The sequence below is a fragment of the Lissotriton vulgaris genome, chromosome 12, assembly GCF_964263255.1.
Source record: "Lissotriton vulgaris chromosome 12, aLisVul1.2, whole genome shotgun sequence".
NCBI classification, from domain to species: Eukaryota; Metazoa; Chordata; class Amphibia; order Caudata; family Salamandridae; genus Lissotriton; species Lissotriton vulgaris.
This window is the reverse complement of record NC_141700.1, coordinates 736,570,286-736,596,619: the sequence shown is the minus strand read 5'-3', so window position 1 is coordinate 736,596,619 and position 26,334 is coordinate 736,570,286. Positions and strand designations below refer to the sequence as shown.

At 44.0% G+C, this 26,334-nt stretch overlaps 1 protein-coding gene across 1 annotated transcript in view; it reads right to left on the bottom strand.

Moving 5' to 3' along the window:
- The window catches only part of LOC147678451 (extracellular calcium-sensing receptor-like), a 58,355-nt gene extending 33,837 nt beyond the window's left edge, over positions 1-24,518 (bottom strand). Inside the window, exon 1 of the mRNA XM_086946582.1 lies at positions 24,306-24,518. Within this exon, the coding sequence (XP_086802708.1) occupies positions 24,306-24,461 (156 nt within the window). The 5' untranslated portion in view covers positions 24,462-24,518. The remainder of the gene's footprint in view (positions 1-24,305) is intronic.
- Between the last annotated feature and the right edge of the window lie 1,816 nt (positions 24,519-26,334).

Here is a 26,334-nt window from a genome sequence, read left to right as displayed (position 1 = left end):
GATAAGCCCATACTGTGCATTCATGGATTTCTAAGCATGTCTCAACTCCAAAAACTATTTTCGGCTTGCAGCAGTAACCTTAGAAACAGCCTGACTAAAAAACTTTTTTGCCCCGACCAGAGCATCTGTTTATGTTGTTTGGTCATCGAAAGAACTTCCATAAGATCAGAATGTTGTAAAAACAAAGCAATAATCCCTCTAGGTCTGTTGGATGTTGTAGAGGAAAAGAGGCCAATCCTATATATAAGCTCTTTGGGTATTCAGCACCACCAAAGATTTCAACCCATCAATTTTAGGGATGTGCAAATTAAGAAATGTAATCAGACGAAAAAGGGTCTTTCTTTACTCTTTTATCATGCCACTTTCAGGTTCCTTACGTACCATAGTGCTTGAAACAGAAGAAGCCAAATTATTAGAGGAATGAGAAGTATCCATTTTGAAATCCAATATGAAATATGAAATTGTCATCCAGCGAGGATTAGTAATTAAGGAAACCAAGGTGTAACAGCAATGAAAGTGTACTTGAGTAATAAGAAAGCATTCACAAAAACATTCACGTAGGATGAGATGGTGAGGTATCTGTCAGGATAATAGCCATGTATGCCATTAAAATTGAAAAGAGAAGATATCTGCAAATATGTCATGCCATTGTAGTTCTGAGGCAGACTGTGAACAACTCAAAATGGCAGCTTGATTCCTGACAAAGCAGAAGCGGTTAGGCAAAACCTATGAAAAAAGCCAATTTAGGCTCAAAAAACATACCTTGCCACTCCCTGTAATTTCCGACGCCTGTTTCAGCCGAGGACACTCACTTGGCAAGCCAAAACCACCTAACCTTGAAGAAAAGATTCTTTGGCTCCCGTGGAGGAAAAGTAGAGGGCACCCATTTTGTTTGTTGCTGCTCGCGCTCCCGTTATTTCCCCAGCGTATTTAGTGTTTTGACATATAATAGAAAATAGTTAGTTGTATGTTTGTAAGCAATTATATTCTAATACAAGTTTTAAAGAATAGAGACATGAAACACATTTTTCTCATCTTATTTATGTTTTCAAAGTTTATTTATTGTATATTTGAAAATGTTTACACATATCACAAAATAATTAGATATAGTTAAGTAAATACATTCTTTTTATTGATTCTATATTTTTAAATTAAAAAATGATAATTATATTTAAATACTACTGTATGTTGTACATTTTTCATTTTTCTTTTCCATTGCTTAACTTTTTAAAAACATTTCTTAAATTGTTTTGCACACATATTTTCAACAATATTTTAACATACATTTTCTCAGGGTATAATAAATAATTGTATATATTTATACTATTATCTCATTTATACTTTACATTTAAAAAAACAAATCTGTTAATTGGAAATGTTACATTTGTAAACAACCAAGAACAACAAAGCAACGTACTGATCCAGTGGGTGTAATATGGACAGTAATGGTGCATCAGACATCTTTGCCATCACACTGAACATAAAGCATGCAGATCTTGTACTTTCAGTGTCTCATCCCCTCCCAACCTCCACCCCCTCCCACCCTTCTTCCACTCATTATCTCATAGAGGTCTATCATTTGGGGACTCTGAGATCCTATTATTCATTTCTCCCCATGACACCAGGTCATCCTCCACTGCCTCATTTCGCCTTGTAAGTTTAATATCTATTTAATTAGCTATTGCCCATTCCAATAAAACCTTTTTCCACTGCACCACTTTTGGGGGTCATGTAGCCACCCATTGTATAGGAATTCATTGTCTTGCCAGCACAACTTCAAGAGCAAACATCCTGGCCTCCATTTTCGTCTGCTGCCACCATGGCAAAATGCCCAAGAGACAGTTTAACCTCAACTCCATTATTCACTTTGCATACAATATTACATAGCTCCAGAATTTTGCTATGAAGGGACACCACCAAGTCATGTTTAAGAAATCCGCCACAAGTAGGCCACATATGCCACACACCGCTGGCAACTCTGGATATATCTTAGTACGTTTCAGTGACGTCAAATCGGTCCTGTGTAAATAATAGAAATGTTTAAGTCTGAATTGTGCCTTTGGTGACCCTTTTTTGGCTTGTGTGCAATCATTTTTCAAATTCTCATTGTCAAATCGTCTGGACAATTCACATTCCATTGCTCCCGGACCCTGTCTGTGGGTCCCTCCCCTCCACCACCAAGAAAGCGCACAAGTGTATCATAAATTGGCAGCCTTTGACCAGTTCCATCATTATCCTCACCCTTTCATGTTCCCGTGACTTGACGGGAAAGGGGACCAAATCCTTTGCGTAGTGTGTGCAATCGTGGCAAACAGCAATATTTAATAGTTCCCACATAATAACACTCTTGGGACTGGGCAAGGTCACAAAGTGGTCATTAAAATACAGGTCTCCAACCATCTGATAGTCCCCCTCCCACCATACCATGCAGAATGTGTCTTTGTTTATATTATAAAATGGCCGTAGCATCCCCAGAGGGGAATATACTGAAAAAGGGCCCCTTCAAAAACCCTTGAGAACCCCCATGCTCCACACCACTGCCACTTGCCTAATCAAACATGGGAATTCTCTCAGTACACCCTCTCCCATTGGGAGTGCCTCCGGGAGCATGTAGGAGTCATGTGTGCCCTCCAGGTGTGTCTTTTCCGAAATTGAACCCTCATCTACCCATGCACTGTATGCTGCAACTGCACAGCCGTGTTATAAAGCAACATTTCCGGCAACCCCAAATCACCTTCTAACACTGGGAGCTTCAGATTGGATAAGCACACCCAATTTATCTCCCCCACCCACAACAGATCCATCAGCAGGTTATCCAATCAGACAAATGTCAACACTGGCACTGGGCACATTTAATTTTACAGGGCATACAAGCACAGTGGCAAAACCACAATTTGTGTCAGGGCATTCCTCCCAATCATTGACAGTGGAAGCATTTTTCAGAACTCAACTGACCTTGCAAGCCCCTCCAATACCCTTCCCATATTCAAATTGTAGTGTTCCTACTGTGCCCACTTCACCCATATCACCAGGTACTTAAATGTGTCACACTCCCACCCTAATCTCAGTCCTTCGGGCAGCACTGCTCTTTCACGTCCCACTCCATCCAATAGGAATCGTTTACATTTCTCTTTTGGTCTGTAGCTCAGACACCACAGCAACGTTGTGCAGTGCCTCTAACATCAAGGGCACTGAGTGCTTCATATCCCAGGGATAGAGCTGTGTATTATCTGCATGCATTGAAACTACATGGACAGTATGCACAATCTGTATGCCACACAGTCCCAAAGACCTTCAAAGGTGAATAGGTCCAACACCAGCACAAACAAGACTGATGACAGTGGGCCATCACTGTCTTGGCCCGCTGCCCAATCTCCATGGTTCGAGAAATTATATTCTCCATTCGGACTGTAGTGACCGGCTCAGTGTACAATCCCTTAGCCCATCCAATGACCCCAGACCAAAGCCCGTTTGGCACATAGTCGCTCACATGTACATCCAGTTCACTGTGTCAAAGGCACATGCCAAATCTAGAGCAGCCAATGCCACCTTCTCTCCTGATTCTACTACAGAGTGCATAACATGGGACAGCTGCCTGATATCATGCATTGTGCTGCTTTCCGGGATAAAGCCCACCTGTTCAAGGAGGACCAACTCACATACCACCCACAGCAGCCTATTAGCCAGCACTTTGTATAACAATGGTCTATAGGTGAGGTGTTGGAACCCTAACTCCCTTGGGAATTGAAACCATCACCACCTCCTTCATGGTTTGAGGTAGCACCCTTTTCTCCTTTGGCTCCTCAAACATACTCAGAATCATCTCAAGGAGTGAGGATGGTAGTGCATGATAACCCATCATCTCCTGATGCCGTTCACCGTACCTTAAGTTCCTGTCCCATTAGTGGGCTATTGATGTTGCATCTCTGCTCCCCCATAAGACCAAACAACTCTGTCCAGGTTAGGAACTGGTCTAGGGCCTATTCCATCCCAAGTTTTCTGGTGAATCATTCCCCCAAAAGTAGTCACTACAAGCATAATGATCTGATCCCTGGTTATTAGGGCTACCTGGCCTCTTCTTGATGCGGCTTCTCTCTGTCCACCAACCAAGTCAATAATCTGCCAGATTTACCTACCTCCCAAAAAAGTTTGTGTGCATTGTGTTTGCATATATTTGTCTAGCTGCATCTACACTTCTTAGTTCTGCCTGGTAATGCCCACTAGTCTCTGAAACCTCTCTAGGTCCTTCCCAGACTGGTTTCCTTATTGTGCCTTTTCCATCTCCAGGTCAGTTAGTTCTTGCTCAACTATTACCAAAGCCAAGCACCGCCCCCTTGGCGCCACTTTACTTTCCGAGGAGCCTCGATTATCACAAATAAGTGTGTACTCTCTAACATGTGCAAGGAAGGCACTATCGGTTAGCACATCCGGTCTCATTCTCCACAGTATGATTCTAGGTCTAGTCCACCCAGGCCGGAGGGTCAGGAGCAAGGATGAGTGGTCAGACAGATATCTATTTAGGTGGGCTGAGGACGCATAGGGTTACAGGTCCTCCCTCCTTCCCAGCACGTAGTCTATGCGGCTAGAGCCTCTATGTACAGGAAAATAGTACAAGAATATCCTATCACCTAGGTCCTGATCTATCCAGACATCTAATAAGTGCAGGTCTGCTTTTCCTGTACTAAGGCCCTCTCATGGTGGGAATGTGTACAATTACCAGTTTTGCACAATGCTAGAGTACCTCACCTGAATAACATGCATCACTGTGCATGTGGCTAGTATTCATACCTCTTCTGGGAATAACAAACCACCATCTACATTGGATGCATACATTTTCATCAGACAGGTCTCAAATCTATCCAGTAACACCACAACTATTTGATATCTACCTTTAGGGTCTGCATGTACAATTCTTTTGTCAAAGGGAACCCCCAGCAGTATCCATGTCACCGCCCCTCTAGTATAATTAGAATATGTAACTGCATGCTAGTGGCTCCTCCCTCGTTTGCCCAATTGCACTACCTCAGTCTGAAGCAGATATGTTTCCTGCAGCATAGCTATATGAACCATATATCTCTTGAGGTAGGTGAACACTCTTTATCTCTTTGGATAGCCATTAGGGCCCGCACCTTCTAGGTCAACTGTACTTTAGCCATGATCCTCAAAGTTGTGTGGAGGAGCTCCTAAGCTAGATTGCTCTGCACCGATTCCCCCGCCTGTCCCTCCTTCTCTACCTCCCATCTTAGCACCCCACTTCTGTATTTGTCTTTGCTCTTTTTACGAGTAGACCAAAACAGATAAATAGTCCTGCAAAGAACAAACCCCCTCTAGTACCCCCTTCCAATAGGCAGTTCCTAACTACCGTAACACCTGGTCTACCTACGTGTATCGCCAATGCATTTGAGGCCAGAAAGCAATCATGTACTCAGTCCCCCCCACAAATGTCTGTGCTGTGATTCCAGCCTTCTCCCAATCAGCAGAAGGGGGGAAACCCAGGAACTAACTAATAACCGCATCGCTGCTGCGGCTCGTCATCAGCATCGAAGTGGTTAAACAACTAGTTAATCACATGATGTAAAGTTCTTGCATGCTGCCTGCTGTATACCCAGGAAACCCTGAAAAAGGGTTATCCAGCCAATGCAGACCCACCACCTGTGCTCCTCCATACACGGCGCAGGTAGAGTTCTCCAATTGGGGCAGAACTAGGCTGCCAAGCCACCTCCTAACAAGTGTGTAGTTACAGTACTTTCTCCAATCACCACCGAAGTCCTCTTGTTGACCAGAGTGAATATCGAGACCCCAAGAAGGTTCTTTGTGTCCATGAGTTCTTCATAGCAGATGCCCATACAGTCCATATTCATATTCTAACTCTCAGCCTCTGTGACTCCAGTCTCTCACCACTCTGGACACTGAAAGTGGCATGCAGATGTACAACTTAAGAGGCATGCCCCCTCCATATGTTCAATCTCTTGGCTGTTCAACAGGCTGGTCACATGCCTGGATGGCTCAAGGTCTTCTGACATAGATTATTCCTCCCTGGACATAGTCCCATCCTCCTGGACTGTGATCCTTGAAATAAGTCTTTGTCCCCAGTTTGGGTTCTCAGCTGGCACCAGACACCATGCCTTCTCCCCCGTCTTTCCAGGTCAGCTCCGAAGGCTGTTCATTTCTGCCCCCAGGCCGGTATACCCCATTTCCCAGACTTAAAATCAGGCCCAGACCTGCTCTGGGGATTGGAGAAAATAGCTCTTGCCTTGTGTGTGTACCTTAAAGCATACTGGTAACAGCACCATTTATTTGAGAACCAGGGTTCTACGTTTTTGCTTCACCTTCATATAAGCTTTCATGTAGGTTTGCAGCAGTCTAGTATAGTCTTCATATTTAAACAGGAAACAATCTTTACAAAACAGTCATTGTATCGCACTGCGTTTACAAAACAGTCATTACATCGCAACATCGTTTACAACGCATGTCACTAAAGCGCAGCCATTACATTGCGTGTCACTACAAAGCATGTCATTACAATGCATGTCACTACAATGCAGGCATTACATTTCATGTCATTACAACGCATATTATTACAATGCATAGTACCCTTACACTATCCAACACTTACTTGTCTGACGCTTCCTGTTGTAGAGGACCATATCATCTCCCTCCTAAACAACTCGTTAGACACTGGCCTTCTACCAGCTAGTTTTAAAGAGGCACGAGTCAAGCCCCTGATAAAAAACCCGGGGGCGGACCCGGCTATTCTGAAAAACTATAGGCCAATATCCCAGCTGCCTTTCCTTTCTAAGATCCTGGAACAACATGTGCTAAAGTCCCTGTCTTTGCTCCTGGAGTCACACCATCTACTCCAGGAACGTCAAGCGGGGTTCCGCGCACATCACAGCACCGAGTTAGTAATGCTCTCGGTGCTGGATGAGCTTAGAGGCATGGCTGACCATAAGAAACAAAGTGCCCTGATACTTTTAAATCTATCAGCGGCATTTGATACTGTCAGCCATGCCCTGCTTCTGGACAGACTGGCCGCCGTTGGGATAAAGGATCTAGCACATCAATGGCTAAAATCCTTTCTGTCAGGGAGGACCCAGAGGATTCAATTAGGGGATTGTATATCTGAGGTGGGTGTTCTTGAGTGCGGAATCCCGCAGGGCTCTGCATTGTCACCACTCTTATTCAATCTTTATCTACAACCACTGATAGACTCCCTTGCAAGCATGGGCTGCAGAATTTTTAACTATGCCAATGATACTCAGTTGTTACTGAGTATTGACAACACAGCATTTGCACAGACCCAGGCCCAGAACATACTTAGATATACGGTTAGCTGGATGACGGCAAATTTGCTGAAAATAAATCCCGAAAAAAACAAGGTTCTGGTGGTTTCAACTACTGCCTGGCCCTGGAGTGATTTGTTTTGGCCCCAAGAGCTTGGCCCCACCCCGAAACCATGCCCCAATGTAAAAAGCCTTGGTATTAAGATCGACCATGTGCTGACAATGGCTAGCCAGATATCTTCTGTTGTTGGGACCTGTACTAACCTAATTAGGCAGCTACGCAAGCTAGTTACCTTACTTTCCCTAAATATGCTCCGGACCATTGTCTCAGCGACAATCATTTCAAGGCTTGATTATGGGAATGCGCTCTACCTAGGCTTGCCAAAAATCCTGATCAATCGCCTGCAGGTAACTTTGAATGACGCAGCACGACTGATCTTTGGATTACCTAGACAGACCCATGCCTCCCCATTACTGCGCAGGCTACATTGGCTTCCTATAAAGCAAAGGGTGGAATTTAAAAGTTTATGCATTGCCCATAAAGCAATCTATGGGCACGCGCCTGCCTATATAAAAGAACGGCTTGAGGTCTATAATCCCAAACGAACGTTGAGGTCTTCCACCTCCCAATTGTTGTCTTGTCCGCATTTCAAAATGACAACCAAGGGTGGGAGATCTTTTTCTGTCCAAGTCCTACAGATGTGGAACAAACTACCGGAGTTCCTCCGCAAAGAAGCAAATCTTCTTCATTTTAGGAAGTCATTGAAAACACTCTTGTTTAGGGAAGCTTTCTGTTCAATTTGAGTAATGTTGTTATACCTGTACCTCCTGTTTACCTACTCAGTTGTTGTTACTGCTTCTGTCATGAGCACCTAGAGACCTGACAGTGAGGTGGCGCTATACAAACCTCAGATAACAATAACAATAACAATAACTTACCCTACTGTTGCACCCACTGGAGTTAGAATAGTAATTTATACCCCTACACTAGCTAACACTTACCTTAAATGCAATGTAATGCTATGCATTCTAATGGTATGCGTTGTAATGGAATGATGTGATGTAATGGAATGCGTTGTACGTGTAGTTTTAAAAAATGCTTTGTAATGGCATGCAATGTAAAATGATGAGTTGTAAAGGATGTTGCGATGTAACAACTGAGTTGTAAAAGCATGCGTAGCAATTGTATGCATTGTAATGTCATACATTCAATTTAAACATGACATGGTTCTCTGAGGTGCCTTGTCCCACTTGTCTAGAAGTTCTTGAAATGCAGCCTTGATCTTTGTGGTTCAGGATTTGTGCAATCAGGGCTCTCATAGGGGCCCCAGGAGGGTGCAAAGGTGCCAACTCCCCATGGGCCTTTTCCACAGTGAACCACTGTGAGAAGCACTTTGGTCAAAGTTCTCTCCTCATCCAGTTCTCCAAGAAGACCTCCTAGTCATCCCCCTTCACCCATTACAGAATCCCCAAAAAGCGTAGGTTGTTTTAGCTGGAGTCGTTTTCTGCATACTTTGCCCTTTCTTATAAAGTCCCCGTCACTGTAGTCAGCCTAATCATTTGGCCTTTCAATAATTTTACCTTGCTTTGCAATTCTGTGATCATGTCCTCAACTGAGTAGACTCTCTCTAAAACTTTATATAGATCAGCATGGAGGAGGTTGACAACAAGGGCCGTCTAGTAACCATGTATCGGCACTAGCAGATTCGCTCTTGAGGGTTCCTCCAGCGACTACTGCTGGCCCTGGAACTTCTGAGCTTCCTCCAAGTGCATATTCCTCTGTGTGACAAACTGCAGGGGTGTGTACTGGATCATAGTGTTCCCCTGGGTGGACGTGGGCTCTGTCTCTTTGCCCATGGTCGACCTCTACATCGTCCCTGGCCTCTGCCCAACTCTTCCCATTCTCTGCTCAAACCTGCATGCCTACCAGCTCCTACCCAAAAGTCCACCTACTCGCCTGCAAGGCCTGTAAGCCCCCCACAGTCAGGAAGGTATCAGGGACTCGTCTCCCAGGGCTCAATAGCTGTCATCTCTGCCTTTCTCCTACCTGTGGGCAAGTCCCCCACTGTATGTGCCTTCTCTCTCCAACCTTTATTCTTTCATCCTGGGCTATGAATTGTGTTGTGGTCAAAAGGTCTGGAGACCCAATCCAGATGGCGCCAGCTGCCATCTCCTCTTAGTACCAGCCCCTCATTCCATTTTCCAGTCAATGCTCCCTCATGCTACCTTCCAAAAAATGGGGGGATTCGATCCCGTCTTAACACCTGTCTCCAATTGTTGTGGTGCAGTCTTTCTTCAAGTGCCATCGTGTCACTCCAGACTGTGGTCTTTAAGCTGTTACTGCTGCCAGACTCCAGGTGGACCCACACTGGCTTCTCATGCTTCTTTAGCCTCCCGAGACAATATGGCTCCACCAGACATCGTCTTGCTCAAAGGAAAGGTGCACGTGCACCCCCTCACTCTGCTCTCCCAACTCAGTCCATCTGACAGCTGCCAACTTTAGCGCTACCTCCAACGTGCTGATTTTCTCTAACAAGCCTTTTCTCAATCAGGCCTTCAGAGCCACAAAGGGCCACAGGTCGTTTCTCAGTGTGCCTCTGATACAGGGAGATAGTACCAGAGCAGATCCAGTAGCCCACGCAGAGTCTCATTGGACTGTTCCTCTCCACCAGCATCTCACCCACTCCTCCTGTGGCTCCCCCTGCCTCAAGTATCCCCCAGGAGCAACAAATGACCTGGTTGATGAGCTCTGGACTTAGAAATTCGGCTTTTGACATATTCTTTCCCGCACACGAGTGCTGTTTTTTTCCTGAGGTCTGTAGCTGACCCTTGTCTGTTCTTAGACATTTACCTGGCACTTAAGAGTCTTCATGAAGACTGTGGAGTTTTAGAGATAAAGTATGTTTTAAACAGTCTCCTATTACTTGTCACTGCATATTGAAAGCGAGACGTCCTAGTCTCTTGTTTCTAGGAATTTACTAGTAGAGTGCCTTACTAGTCCCGGAAGTCATTCATTCTTTATTTATATCATCTTAGCGGCAGAACTGCTGGTGAGTGGGTGTAGAGTTATATGTATATACAGAACCTGTTTAGATAGCAGAGTGAGTTCCTCATGCTTGTTGTATTGTCATCCTGATCTACAGGTACATGTCCAAGAGTGCCGTAGAGTCTCCAAGTCAATACCCTGAAGAGACCAGAGGCTTTTCCGCAAGTTTGTTGTTTTGTCCTTTTCCCTTTTTCCCCTGGTCACGATCTCACGCCGCAGGTTTCCCTTCCTCTGCTGGGGGTTGCATTCAAGGAAATTGGGGGGCTTTCATCTATCACCGTCTCTGCTGGTCACCCGAGAAAGGTTAGTGGCATATCTTATATTCTTGTGCTACTGACAACCCTGACAGTAACTCATTCCTCAAGGCTGCCTCCACTATCATTTTTGCTTGTTTTATAATTTTTCTGCTGTATCCTCTCTCACTGAACCACCTGAACATAATAGTTTTCTCTTTCTGAAATTATTCCTCTGTGCTACAGTTCAATTTAGCAAGAAGCATAAAGAACCAACATAGGTGCAGAAAGAGGGAAAAGGGGTGCAGAAAGAAATGAAATGAAATGAAAAATTCCACTTATATAGCGCATAACTACCCGGAGGCCTTGCAGTTACTGTGTTCGGCTGCAGGGTAAAATTAGTACGCTTTTGAAAACAGGTAGGTTTTTAAGTCTCTCCTAAATGACATCAGGTTGTCGTTTTGTCTGAGGGGTAGAGGCAAGGAGTTCCATGCCTTCGCCGCTGAGCAAGTGAATGAACGGCCACCCCAACGGGCTTTCTTGATTTTTGCCGTAGTTGCCAAATGCAATGAAGCCGAACGAAGAGTTCTAGGCGGCGCATAAGGCAACACTAGGGGGTACAGCACTGCCGGGCCAGTTTGATGAAAAGATTTGTGCAAAATGCACATAGCCTTAAACAGTGTTCTGGCAGCCATTGGGAGCCAATGAAGCTCTTTTAGGGCAGTTCTCGCTGACTGCCAGCGAGGGATGTTAAACAATTGGCGCGCGGCACAGTTTTGAGTGACCTGGAGTTTTTTTGTCACTGTTGCCGGAGCCCCTAGATATAAAACATTTCCATAATCCAGGCGAGAGAGTATCAGGGCCTGTACCATGACCCTTCTCGCCTGGAATGGAAGTAAGGGGAGCACTTTCCTGAGCATTTTCATTAGCCCCACGCATACAGAGGCTGTTTTAGTGGCTTGGACCGAGAAATCCAGTGCTCTATCCAGCCAGATTCCTAAGCTCTTTATCTGGTCTTTAGGGGGAGGGGGAGCACCGAGACACGAAGGCTAGTTCAACAACAGGGAAGTAGGAGAGGGGTTACCTAGTAACATGATCTCGGTCTTCTCCCCGTTAAGTTTGAGATGGGAGAGTTGCATCCACTCAGCAACAGCCTCTAGACACGGGCCCAGGGTGTTAGACGAACCCTCCTTGTGGTCCAAAGAGACCACAAGTTGGGTGTCGTCAGCGTAGGTGACAATCCGCACACCAAAAGGGAGAACTATCTTCTCTAGAGGCTGCATATAAACATTAAATAATGTGGGGCTCAGGGAGGAGCCCTGAGGAACCCCACAGCTGAGCGGATGCTTAGATGATACCACCTCGCCTTCAAATACCTGGAAAAAGCGTTCCTCTAAAAAAGAGGTCAGCCACTTCAGGGCCGCGCCCGACACCCCCATGCCCTTCAAACGATGTAGTAGTGTGGCATGGTTAACAGTGTCGAACGCGGCACTGAGGTCCAGAAGTATGATAGCAGTTTTTCCACCTTGGTCCTTTATTGCTCTGGCAGCCTCTGTGACCGCCAGGAGGGCGGTCTCAGTGCCATGCTGAGGACGAAACCCTGTTTGGGAGACCTGTAGAAGTTTATTGGACTCCAAGTAGTCCCCTAATGTTTTGTTGATATGTCTCTCCAGCAACTTACTCATCCACGGAAGCAGCGAGATAGGGCGGAAATTGGATAGATTGTTAGAATCCAAGTTCGGCTTTTTCAGCAAAGCCCTGGCCAACGCACACTTCCACGTAGATGGGACAGAGTTGGAGGTAATGGAGGTGTTAAGAACCTCCAGCATAGACGGGCGAATGGCGTCCATTGCTTTTACTAAGGTCTGGGGCGGGGCTGGGTCATTTGGGGATCCTGAGGTGACCTTCTGGACCAAAGTATCTAAGGTATTAGAATCCAGGTGTGGAAACGTGACCAAAGAGCATGGTACATGCGAGTCAGAGTCTGAAACAGAGGGGGAGAATATGCCATCGCCATTTATCGCTAGTTGGAAATAGATGGCCTGAATCTTCTGAGAGAAGAAGGTGGCAAGATCCTCACAGCGGGCCTGTGAGCTCTCTGATGGTGGTCTTTCAGATGGATGGGATATCAAAGATTTTGCAATTTTAAAAATTTCCCTCGGGGAGTTGGCTGCCATATTAATTTTAATTTCATAAAACTCAGCTTGGGCAAGTTTTATCTGGCTCTTATAGTGCCTTATTGCTGATCTGTACTCTGAACTCTTAGGTTGAGAGCGGTCTTTCCTCCATGCTCTCTTTGCTTTCCGGCAGGCTTGCTTCAACAGCCTAAGGGCAGGAGAGTACCATGGAGCGACTTTAGATCTTTTTATTGTTTGCAAAGAACACTTCGGGAGGACTAAATCAAGTGTACTTGAGATCCAGTTGTGAAGATTAAGAACTGCTAGATCAGGATTCGTAGTTTTTCGGGGCGGCTGTTCAGAGAGGGCCTGTTCCCATATAGGAAGCGGAAGAGCATTCCATTTCCTACCCCAATGCCTGTCGTGGGTTTGACCGGTTATAGGAGTGTTAATAGACCATGTGAGGGGGACTAAAAAGTGGTCCGACCAAGGCAGTGGCACCGGCATTTCTACTGAAAGCTTATCCAGGTTGCTAAAAACATGATCCAAGAGATAACCCCTGTTGTGTGTCGCCTGAAACCCCTTTTGAGTCAGGTCAATAGCCTGAAGATTTAGGCGAAGATTGTTAGCAGCAGTATCAAGGGGATCGTCTAAATATAAATTTAGGTCACCTAACAGAGTGAAGTTGGCTGAGGTAAGCACAGAATTAGCGACCAAGTCTGTTATGTCGGAAATGAAGTCGCCGGGAGAGCCCGGTGGTCGATAGACCAAGATTCCAGAGAAGGTGCTTGTGGGGGAAAAATATAAAGAAAAATATAAACTTTCACATGTTAAAGAGGTCGAGGGAATAACACGACAGCTGTAAATGTCCTTATAAATAATAGCCAGTCCCCCACCCCTTCCTGACTGGCGATCAAGGCGTTTAATGGTATAGCCTTGGGGGATGGCCCAAACTACAGTTGGATCGTTTTGAAACTGGAACCAAGTCTCAGTTAAAAAAAGGGCCTCTGGATTGTGTTCCTCGATCAATAGTGCCAGTTCTATATGATGTTTAGGGAGTGAGCGACAGTTAAGAAGCAGCATTTTTATAATATGTGAGGACTGATGTTTACTAGCTTGTTTGCCTGTGCTCGGAGGAGGTAAGCTCCAATTACAAGATTTGGAGCGTATATTAGTGGGGTAAGGAGGGACTGAATTAATGCAACAATGATTGAAAGTGGGTCGTAGGGCGTGCAACGATGAAGCACTGTAAGAAATGCGCAGATCTACCATAATGCCTGGCCAAGAAGCCCGAAGCATCTGAACACGGACTGGCGCAGACTGGCTTCTCTTTGGCGCCTCTTCGGCGCGTCTAAGGTGCTCCCGCTGCGCTGGGGATGGAGGCTAATAAAGATTAGGAGGTGTGGGGAGACTAGACCGTCGCCCTTGGTAAAATGTCTACCCACCAAGGAGCGATCCGGCAACACTAGCGCTTTCCTCCCTCCACGCAAACAGCCTAAGATCGCTGCGGTGGACCTGGGAGTACCGCGACCAATTACAGTAATTCAGTTATTCAAGTAAAGTGCTCAAACAATTTTTAAAGATTCTGTATTTTAAAAAAATTAAAATTTTAAAACACTAGTCCCAAATGCGTCACTAGTGCACCCGTTAGCGCGATAAAGTTTGTAGTCAATCTCTCGAGCGCTAAGGAGTCCCGCCCTTTGTAGTCAGGGAGTTGCGGGGAGACTAGACCGTCGCCCTTGGTAAAATGTCTACCCACCAAGGAGCGATCCGGCAACACTAGCGCTTTCCTCCCTCCACGCAAACAGCCTAAGATCACTGCGGTGGACCGGGGAGTAGCTCGACCAATTACAGTAATTCAGTTATTCAAGTAAAGTGCTCAAACAATTTTAAAAGATTCTGTATTTTAAAAAAATTACAATTTTAAAACACTAGTCCCAAATGCGTCACTAGTGCACCCGTTAGCGTGATAAAGTTTGTAGTCAATCTCTCGAGCGCTAAGGAGTCCCGCCCTTTTGTAGTCAGGGAGGTGCGGGGAGACTAGACCGTCGCCCTTGGTAAAATGTCTACCCACCAAGAAGTGATCCGGCAACACTAGCGCTTTCCTCCCTCCACGCAAACATCCTACGATCGCTGCGGTGGACCGGGGAGTAGCGCGACCAATTACAGTAATTCAGTTATTCAAGTAAAGTGCTCAAACAATTTTAAAAGATTCTGTATTTTAAAAAAATTACAATTTTAAAACACTAGTCCCAAATGCGTCACTAGTGCACCCGTTAGCGCGATAAAGTTTGTAGTCAATCTCAAAAGAAGCAGCAGAGGTGCAGAAAGAAGCTAGGGAACTGCAGAAAGAAACAAGTGAGGTTCAGAAAGAGGCAAGAGAAGTACAGAAATAGGCAAGAGAGGTGCAGAAAGTGGCAAGAGAGGTTCAGAAAGAGGGAGGAGGGTGCAAAAAGAGGCAATAGAGATACAGAAAGAAGCACCAGAGGTGCAGAAAGAGGCAAGAGAGGTGCAGAAGAAATAAGGAAGAGAGGTGCAGAATGAAGGGAGGTAGAGAAAGGGAAAGAGATGTGTAGATAGAGGCAAAAGAAGTACGGAAAAAGGAAGAAAGGTGCACAGAGAAGCAAGAGAAATGCAGAAAGAGGCAAGAGAGGCACAGAAAGCAGAAAGAGTGGTTTGTGCACCATTAGTACCAATTTAACACCCACATTTAGCAATAAGTAACAGGTGACCATTCCAGGTTTGCAAAGGGCCTTCCACTACGCTGTAAAACTTGTCGCTGCGTTTTTGGTAACGTTTGAGCCGTTTGAGCTAAAAACTATTTTTTTTGGTTCAAATCTGCAGATTATGCAGCAGACAATGGATAATGTGGCAAATGCGGAAACTGTATAATTATGCGAAAATCGGTGCAGCCTAACAGTCAAATGCTCATACCTCCGACTAGGTCCAGAAGTGCTCCTCAGTGGTTCCTTCTTTTTTTTGTCTAATCAAGTTCATAGTTTATCTTCTATGGAAATAAAGAAGACTAAACCTGAGGTTACCACTACACAACACGGATTACCATTCCACATAATTACGCTCCATACCACATAATATCACTCTATATAATTCTTATTCACTAAATACCACGTACTTTCAATCAACATAATTTCACTGCACAACATACCGTATAATTTCACTAAACACAACATACATCCACTCCACTCCCAAAAAACATTAGTACAAAACTTTTACATTTACAATACCAATAGCCGTCACTTTCACAAATGCAAGACCTATTACACTGGAAATGCTTCTTTAACTAGTAATCGCGTTTGCAGAGTGGTGGATAAAGGGGGCTGTGCCTCCGACCAGCGCTCAGGAATTCCGCTGCGTAGGACTTACAGGAGATACCAGGAAGGCTTCTTGGCCCCTAAAGCTCCTCAGTAGTATATTGGACTTCATCCCCCAACTAGTAGTGTGCCAGGAGGAGTGTTTGCAGAGTGGTGGGGAAAGGAGGGCGTGGGATCCAAAGACTTCTTAGCAATCCCACTGTATGGGACTTATTGGAGGTAACAGGAGGGGTCGTTGCCCCCCCCCCCCAAGGACTTCATCTCAGCAAGCAGCGCAGACCTTGAGCAGAAGGGCATCTGGGTGTCAGGGTCTGAAGATCTCCTTTTTAGTTCGAGCATTCAAGACCTCTAGTATATACTTTAGTATATCCTTATTATATACTTATATGTGTATGTTCAGGCGTTAGCTAACTCCAGAACTGAATACAGTTGCTCTACCCTATCTGGCCTGCCAAAGACTTCCACGGCCCCTCTAAAGCTTGCCTCAATGCAGCAGCTAGAATCTTATCTGGCTTAAAGCAATTTGACCACATTTCTCCACATCTGAAGGCCTTGAACTGGCTTCCTCTTGAGGCCAGAATTCAGCTCAAGCTGGCCTGCATCACACACAAAGCCCTGTATATGAACTCTCCGGCATATCTCACCCAGAAAAATGTGGTACCTGGTCCACCAGAGACCTTGTGCTCCAGCCACCCCACTTCCCCAAGGAAAAAACATATAACCAAGTGTTCTCTGACACTGCACCAAGAATGTGGAACTCGCTACCATCCTCTATCAGAAAAATGCCTTCTCTGTCAATCTTCAAAAAGGAAGCTAAAAGCTTCCTAAAGAGCAAATTCCTCCTCTTACTCTCCTTTGTCATGAATACCGCCTTTTATCATGGCTTTTGTTTCTGTGGATAATCTCCTGTACTGCGTGGCCCTCCCTGTGTACCAATTCTCACCCCTTCATATGTTCTGCCGGGTCTCTCCGCCTTTTCCTATGATTGTGTCCCCTAGTATACAATTGATCATTTTCGCTGAACTGTCGCTCGCTGATTTTGGTACTGCACTGAATATTGTTATATAACTTTGGCGTTTGTCCTATTGTGTTCAATTCCCTTAACCCCATTCCTTGTATTTTGCCTATGCCTAACCTCTACGTAACATGTTAATCCCTGTAAAGCGCTCTGAAACCCTAACGGGCCATGTCGCACTCTATAAAACTTCAACATTATAAATAGATAAAATAAATAAATGTACTATGTGGGCTTTGGAAATCAGCCCTAGGACTTGTCTACTTCCGCTTAGAAACTTTTTTTCTGTTCAACTGCCTCTATTTAACTGTCTTGATAGAAAACCACCAGCAGAGGTCAGTAAAATACCAGTATTGCTTTCTGCTAAGAGAATTTTTTTTATTTTTCTCGCAACTGCCTCTATTTAACTTCTCCCCCACTCTTGCACTGACCTCAATTCCCACTTAAGCAACTGTGCCAAAATGAAGCATTAAGTTTATTAACTGAAATATTGCTGGGTGAAATAATAAGAAAATGGGTACAATCTAGCTTGATTTCAATTCTCAGTATGGCATAACTGGATTACAGGTGACCTGGGACATGATACATTGAAGCATCCAAAAACAAACATAAGGACATCTTTAAAATAGTCAACAGCTTCAACAAACCTAAAGCTCTATCACGAGAAATTCCACCGTCCCAGACCCTGTGCAACGACATCGCAAACTACTTTGCCCAAAAAATCGACACCTTGACGAAAGACTTCCCACAACCAGTCCTAAAAAACTTTGAGGCAAATCCTGGCTCCAATCCAGCCCATCCTTGGTGAACAAAGTTCAGCCATATTACGCTGGAAGAATCCCACCAAAGGATATTGGCCACCAAATCGGGCTCCCCGTTTGACCCCTGTCCCCCAACACTTCTGAGAACTATAATACACGAGGACAACCCTTGCATTAATTCTATTATTAATGCGTCCCTGCAAACAGGGGATATTCCTTCACAATGGAAACTGGCCGCAGTTAGACCCCACGACTTTGTCTAACCTGCGCCCCATTTCCCTCCTCCCAGCAGTATGCAAAATCACCGAATCCCTTGTCAACAAACAACTGATGGCCCACATAAAAAACAACAATATACTACATCCGTGCCAAGCCGGTTTCAGGGCTCACCACTCCACTGAGTCAGCGCTACTATCCTCAGCTGAAACTATTCGAGCAGCCTTAGATCAGGGAAAAATGGCTGTCCTGATCCTATTAGACCTCTCTGCGGCTTTTGACACGGTGTCACATGCTATCCTGCTACACCGCCTGACCAAAGCTGGCATAGCAGGAACCGTGTTCGAATGGCTTAAGAACTATCTGGAGCAGAGACGGCAGGTTGTCATGCTAGGCAACTTTCTTTCTGAGGAGAAGCTCCTGACATCTGGGGTGCCGCAGGGCTCAAGCCTGAGCCCAACCCTTTTTAACCTTTATATGGTACCGCTACTGGAACTTATCTCCACCTTTAACATCAGTACTATTGCCTATGCCGATGACACCCAACTCGTGTTGACCCTTGACAAAAATCAAACTGACGCTGAACAAACTCTGAAAGAGTGCTTATCAGCAACCTTTGAGTGGATGACCCAAAATCATCTAAAATGTAACTCAGCCAAAACTGAGATTGTTCCTTTTGGCCTCAATAATTGTTTCTCTCCAAAGGACTGGTGGCCGGGAATGGTGGAAGCCCCCCCCCCCCCCAAGACAACTAATTCTGTTCGAAACCTGGGCATCAAGTTCGACAATACCCTCTCTTTCAGTCTACAAGCCAAAGAAGTAGCTGGGACTTGTTTCAGAACCATCAAAAGCCTTAGGAAATTTTTTGATTTCCTTCCCCTAAGTGCCAGGCGGACAGTGGCTGTAGCGCTCATAACGTCCAGACTGGACTATTGCAACAGTCTGTATGCAGGGCTGAATAAATCGGCCCTGCACAGACTGCAAATGGTCCAACACGCAGCAGCCAGGCTTGTACTGAAACTACCCAGAAGGTCCTCAGCATCGGCAGCACTGGATGCATTGCACTGGCTCCCGGTGCATAAACGCATCCTCTTTAAAGTACTCACCATCACCTACAGAGCCTACCACAACCTAGGCCCGCTGTACTTGAGGAAGTACTTTCAAGCATATCAGCCGAAACGAACCCTCAGGTCATCTACCACTAACCAACTTAAAGTCCCTAGATTCAGGTTAACGACCAAGGGAGGAAAATCTCTTGCAGTCATCGGAGCAAAGGCCTGGAACAACCTCCCCTTGTCTCTACGCCAAAATACAACGGAACTCAGTTTCAGGAAAAACCTAAAAACCTGGATCTACTCCCTGTCAGAATCAGACTATAAAGCATTGCTATGATCCCCTCCCTGCACGCTCACCAAAACATCATTACCTCTCATATCTATTTAACATCCTGGAGTCGTAGCGCCAAGATACTCCTTGGAGTGGTAGCGCGCTATATAAGAACCCAATCACAATCACAAGTGTTGAGTTTAGATTAGCTAAGTGCCCTTCCCCCAACTTTTACAGGTCATAATTCATAAAATAGAGATCGAAAAGAGGAAGATAGTGATCAGCGAAGAGGTTTGGGAATGGGATGAGTTGTTTCAAGGAAAATACCTACAACACCACTCTATGTTCTTGGACATAGTTAACTATACATTTTTTGTCATCACTGCTTTGGGATCGTTTGCCACTCACATTTACCCAGATAGTTGGGTAAATCAATTTGAAGGGATTTATAATTTTGATTGTGCAGATTGGCATGCTGAGATCCCTAGCCAGAAGGTGTGTCTACTTTGGTAGTCATCCACGAGGAGGTGAAACTGGCTATCTTAGGGCTTTTGTTCAACTGGGTCTCCAGTCCTGATGGGATTCCGGCAGATCTCTTTTTTTTTTAGTAAACCAGACCTGTGGGTCTGTTGTTATTCCATATTATCAAGAAAGTCATTGTGGGGGTAATTCTAACTTCATAGCCAACTTCCACAATTATTCCCATTATTAAAAAGATTGATAAGGCTTCCCCTTATTGTTACTGTTAAATCTCATTAATGTATTCTGTTGTGAAGGAGCTGGTGATGGTAATCCTCACCAGGCTCACAGTGTGGGTCAAGAAGAATGGTATTTTGTCTGACTTAAAGTTTGGGTTTAGTCACGGCTCATGTACGAGTGATCAAAGCTTGAACTGTAACATTATTGTTAGTAAATATGGGGTTGCTAGGTCAGGGTCACTACATTTGTTCTTCATGGACCTTATGTGAGTCTTTCATAGAGTCAATTGAGTGAAGCTATAGTGCATTCTCTTATCAATGGGAGTGGACTATCATATTGTGATAATTCTTACAGATTTGAATTCTAATATATCAGAGTTGTTTTTTTACTTAATACATTAATAGCATAGGAAGTTACCTGTTATTGAATTAAGCTGACTTTCTGACGGTGGACAGGTACCCTATAACTACATTATTATATGAGGATGACACTGTTTTAATATCTAGAACCGCATCGATTAGACTCCTTTGTGGTCTCTATGGAAGCTCTGGATTTATCCACCATAATAGGTCCTTTCTGATGGTTTTGGGCCCCAAATCTACTAAAACAAGGCAGTTTAAATCAAAGGCCAGGGTTACATCCTTTCCTTACTTAGGTGTCATCTTTGATCGTGTAGGTAACCTTTCACCGCTTAGTACGAGTAAGAAAAACACCTTTTCAAGGTCAATCACTGCTATGTATAGTTTTGTGTCTAGGCTAGGTAAGAAGCTTTTGGGAGTATTATTGAAACTGTACCAAGCAAAATGCATTTTGGGCACAATGCATGGTGGTGATGTGTAGTGTGTTAACATTTTGTAGAAGTCTGCTAAGCGTCCCTCAGTATTTCCATTCTACATAGCTCATGGAGAGGTAGGGCTCTAATATCTTTCAGACATTGTAGGTTTTCGTCTGCTCATGAGGTGGCTCACAATCCGGACTAGACCAGAATGTAATTAAATAGATTGGTCTCAAGGGACCATATTTCCCTGAAAAGATGGAAATCCATTTCCTGGCTGAGGTATGTCATCAATTCAATTTGTCAAATGGGGAGTGAGAACTTTTTGATAAGCCTAATGAGATTGTGAAGGCGGACTGTATGTGGTTCCCTAAACACTTCTTTTTGTGGCAACATTAAGAGAAGATGAAAAGCTTATTATACCCGCATTTAGGGGTTATGTCCTTCTGCATAAAAATATTTATATGGCACCAAATCTTTTATTTGTCTCTAATGGTTATCACCATTTTTTTTTACAAACTTATGGCGTAATTTGGTACATCAGTTATTGTTGATACCAAATCTTAGTAAGGACGAAAGAGATCATGGAAATTGTGTTTGTGATCACATGTTCCCTCGAGATACAATGCACTTTATGATGTGTGAGAGTTTTATCCAGGTTCACCCAGCCTTATTGTACTTGCAACTATTGACTGATGCTCACACATGCTTTTCAATGGTGTATTTAGATATTGCTTTTAAACAAAGAAGACCTTTGGTGGGACACACTGGATCTTAATTATTCACATCAGTCTATGAATTGTACTGAGCGATTTTATAACATTTTTGTTTTGTCTTCTATTTTATGAAATTTTTTAATAGATTGTCGGAAGAATGAATTGTGTTTATCTATTTTCTATGGTTACATAATTTTAACCGAATAAAGGACTACTGAATCGAAATTTAATTGAATGCAAATGCAATGAAGAAACCTAAAATAACGATCTCAAAGTCAAAATAACCATGCCCATGTGAACATAAATCTCACAGAGAATTTAAAAAGCAAAACAATAAAGGGAATTTAAAGCTAAAATAGGTAAAATGGGGCCGTTCAGCTCCTAAGATATAAATTATATGTCAAAAAAACTTCCAGAATATCAAATAGGACAAAACTCAATGGCTGCAGGGCTACCGCGCCATTCTTGAGAACACAGTCCAACCCCCTGAAATCTACAATACAGGGATATTGATATAAATAAAACCAAGATGCTGCTGGTGATATCAGACTTAGGGCCCTATACTGATGAGGTTTGGAAATCTTCCTGACCGAATGAATTTGGTTATGGTTTCCGACCTACTCGGATTGGGAGAGTCCGACCAACCGAGAACGATGCATCCAGATGCTTCCAGATACGATTGGGTTGGACTCCTATTGACTTCAATGGGAGCCTTTGTTCCTACCGAATGCATAGGTTCCCATTGAAGACAGGAAGAAAGGAGTGGCTGGGGAAAATCGGGCATCCCTGTTGCCTGCCACCCTGTGCATGGCTGATAAAGGGAGACCCATGAGTACCACCACAGGCCCGAATGGGAAGGCTACGGGTGCAGGGGGGCCCACTATGGCCCAACAAAGTCTGATTACAACTGCTGATTTGAGTCTGAAGGCATGATTAGGAAAGGCTGTCCGAATCCAGCATTGTACTCGGTCATTTGGAAACACGGCCCATAGAGACGTATGGTTTTGCTCCATACGGCTCGGTCATTCTGAGTAAAGCACTACTGCTTAACAAAACCAGACCCCAGCACTGCTGCTTTTGTTACTGGGGCTGATATTACAGCATTGTTGCAAAACCGTCCACCAGTAGTGAAACCAGCTCCCACCCTCCAAAACCGGCACCCACCCTTCCAGCCTCCGGAGCAAATGCCCGATGCCCCCTATGGCCAATCTGGCCATGATCAGCAGAAAGGTGGAGAAGGATGGTGGTGATGCTAAGTTAAGCACATGGGGATTCGACACTCATGGATAATGTTTAATATTGGATAATAAAAAATAATAATCTATTAAAACATGATACAAGATTGAATTGAGAATCACGTGTGCACCACCACACTTTTCTTACATACTGTGCCAATGGATTAGTTTCCTATTTTAAAGAAAATAATTAAATCATTCCAAAATGTGTAGGATGTGAAATACATTGAAAAGGAAAGTAAAGATATGCTTGGAATCTGACCAATGGACTTGCTAAGTCATTGCAGGAAGCTCTTGCCTCTGCTGAGGCAAAGGAAAACCAGGACAATAGGTAGACGAAAGGTGGTACATTTGAATAAGTGATGCAGTGCAGGGAGCCGCCATCACACTGGGAGAATCAAGTCTCCTGAAATGTGTTTAAGAGGGAAGGCGCACCAGAACAAAGTCAGTAAACTCCAAGTATATCAAAAGTATCTTTATTGTTGTTGAAGTTAAAAATTAGACATCAGCCAACACGTTTCGTTCCACAGCTGGAACTTCATCAGGGCTGCAAGAACATACACTTTTTTATACACATGCTTTGTGTAGCTTAAATGTTTTGTGCCATTCAGTTAATGTTATTGATTTGTCTGTATGCTTCTCATATATATATGGTGTATGTATTTTCTGTGTTCTTGTTTTACGTCACTTAAGCGTGACTTAAGTATTGTTTTGAATATATGTTTTTTCAGCCCTGATGAAGTTCCAGCTGTGGAACGAAACACGTTGGCTGATGTCCAATTTTTAACTTCAACAACAATAAAGATACTTTGGATGTACTTGGAGTTCACTGACCTTGTTCTGGTGCACCTTCCCTCTTAGACAAATTTGCTTCTCAGTTTTCCAGTGGAGTGGAAGTGTGGCGAGCTCTTGAAGTAGTTGCACAGACTCTCTAATTGTTTATCTCTACCTGGGAATTGATGTGCTTAACCGTGGTCAGCCGCATTCTGTCCTTTTTTTGCAGTCTCCTAAAATGCACATGGTGCACTGGATGTGTCATCACAGGATATTCTGTGACTCGAAAGCAGCATTGGGACAAAATGAATATTAGGAATTGGGCAAGCTTATTATGTGATTTTAGGAGTCTGGATGTTCGGGACAGTGCACAAGAGCTGTGTGAGACTCAGAGAACCTGGTGGGGTGGATAAGGGGCTGATATGGTAGTTGACAGATGCAGGCTGATGAACATGGGGAGACATCATGCGGGTCAGAGCACTGGGAATGTCTGCCAAGTAGACCAAGTAGACCAAGTCCATCTCTTTCCTCTTTCCTCTTGATGCATTCCTGTGGGCAAAAAGAGCCATTCAAGCTGGCCCGTATTTTTATTATTAAAAAAAGAAACGTTGTGGATTCTTACACTTCCATGGACTTGCATAGATATTTACTCAATTATGTACTGCACAATGATCGACTGACACACACCACTGCTTTATACATGTCACATTAAACAGAATTTTATAAATGCTTGTTTCCCCATTAGTGTAACAATATTCTCTGCTCCCTATCACTTACTTGAGGATATCTGTAAAGTCCCAGGAGTCTGGCTATAGAAATTGATGCAGTGGAACGGGCTTCCCCAATCACTGCTGCCAGACGTGAATATTGCTCACAGTTGTAGTTCAGGACAGGCTTTTCCGGACCAGTCAGCATCTGAAGAGTGCCCTGCATAGTCCTTATCAGTGACTGGCATGTATCATAGATAAGAAAACCCAATGTGATGTTTGAGAGGAGTAACTGCTCTCTGTTGATTTCGTTGATAGTAAAGACCAGTGCAAGGGCGAAACCATAGGACCATACACTAAACCTGAAGGGGCAAAGGCACATAAAACCTTCAATAAAAAAATTATTTATATGTGAATAAATAAAATCCTACAAAAATACAGAACATAGTAAGCAACAGAATCAACAGTTGCAAGCCTGGCCTAACTGTCTATTACCTGCCTGGTGGTATATAATCAAATTTAAATGTTCAGCGGTAAACCGAGCTGAAGTTAGAGGGGTAGTAAGGATGTTAGACATCTAGTCTAGGGTGTGATAAGTTTAGTGCTTGATCAGCTTCATGCTATAGCATGCATCTGTACAAATATAATTAATTGAACTGAAATTCTGCATTTTGTAAGTTGTGATGCCATTTATTGTAGCAAGAAAACACACACACATACTAATTAATGCATGAGCTTTAAAGGCTAAAATGAGATTTTCTTTGGGTGCAAACCACACAATTTGTTAGCTTCTTTTGTCGGACCAATAAAAGGGATCACACCAGGTACCAATTAATTTGTAGGTTTGGTCTAAGACAGCTTTTTTTGTGAAATACACTGAGGGCCTTAATACAAGTATGGCAATCCATAAGATCGTCAAACCTGTGGTGGCAGTCCTAATACTGTCACACTGTGGGCCCGCCCTCAGTATTATGAGTGTGGTGGTAATACCGCAACAGGACCACTGTGATCGCCAGGTATCAAGGATCCCACGGCGGTTGTGCAGTGGTGAGGCATAGTAATATGCTGGTGGTGCCCTGGCGGCACCGCCAAGTATATAAGTAGTTGCCAAACCACAACCCTTTCCATGGCAGTGAGCCTGCCATGAAAAAGGGGGGCTGCTCCTGGCCCGAGAGGGCACATGTAGTTGACATTCAAAACAAAATCATTATGACGCTGCATACAGTGCAAAATCAGGCAGGGGGACCCTGTTCAGCCTATCATAGGCTCTCAGTTTAATTCAAAGTAAAGTTATGAACATTGTGCATTATACATTAGGCATATTGAAGCATGGGTTATAGTTTACTAAAACAAATTGCCATCCTCTATGCCACTGTGGCATAGCCTACAATCCTCCTTGACAAATTTATTCAATTACATTTCTGTCAGAAATTGGTTTACTGGATGAGGGGGGGTGAAACCCTTCCCAAGCAGCAACCACAATTCTTTTCAGGGTGAAGTCACAAGCAAACCCTAAATGAACCTGAGCTCAACCCTCGGGGAGCAAAGCAGTTAGGTTTAATTCAGAGGAAATGTGTAAAGTATTTGTGCAACACTCCAAACAGTAAACACAGTGAAGACATACCACATATGGAACCCAGAACAGATTGAGAAACATAGATTCATTTTTACTAAATAGAATAACACCAAAATAACTTGAATCCAATCAGTAGAACCGGAGAGATTACATTTTAAAGATTTGAATAAAAATAGAGCCAAAAATCACCAAGTGCCAACTGTGGATATCTGGTCACACTGGACCGGGTCAAAGTCACAAGTTCAGTCCAACTGTGATGAAGCAATTGACCTCTACAGGAACCCAATTAGGCCTGATGAACAAAGTACATTAAATTGGGATATGCTTCGCAGAACGAGGATCCGTATTGAAGATGCATTACACAGCTGAGGCAATGCACTGGTTCCGAGGTGTGTTGAGGCTGCATTGCAAGATCTTTGTCATTGCTGTAGATTCTGTCAATGAGGGTTTGCGATGCGAATTCCGGCGGCAATGTGTCATGCAGTCGAGGCGATGCATCGGTTCCGAGAATGCGCGAGGCTGC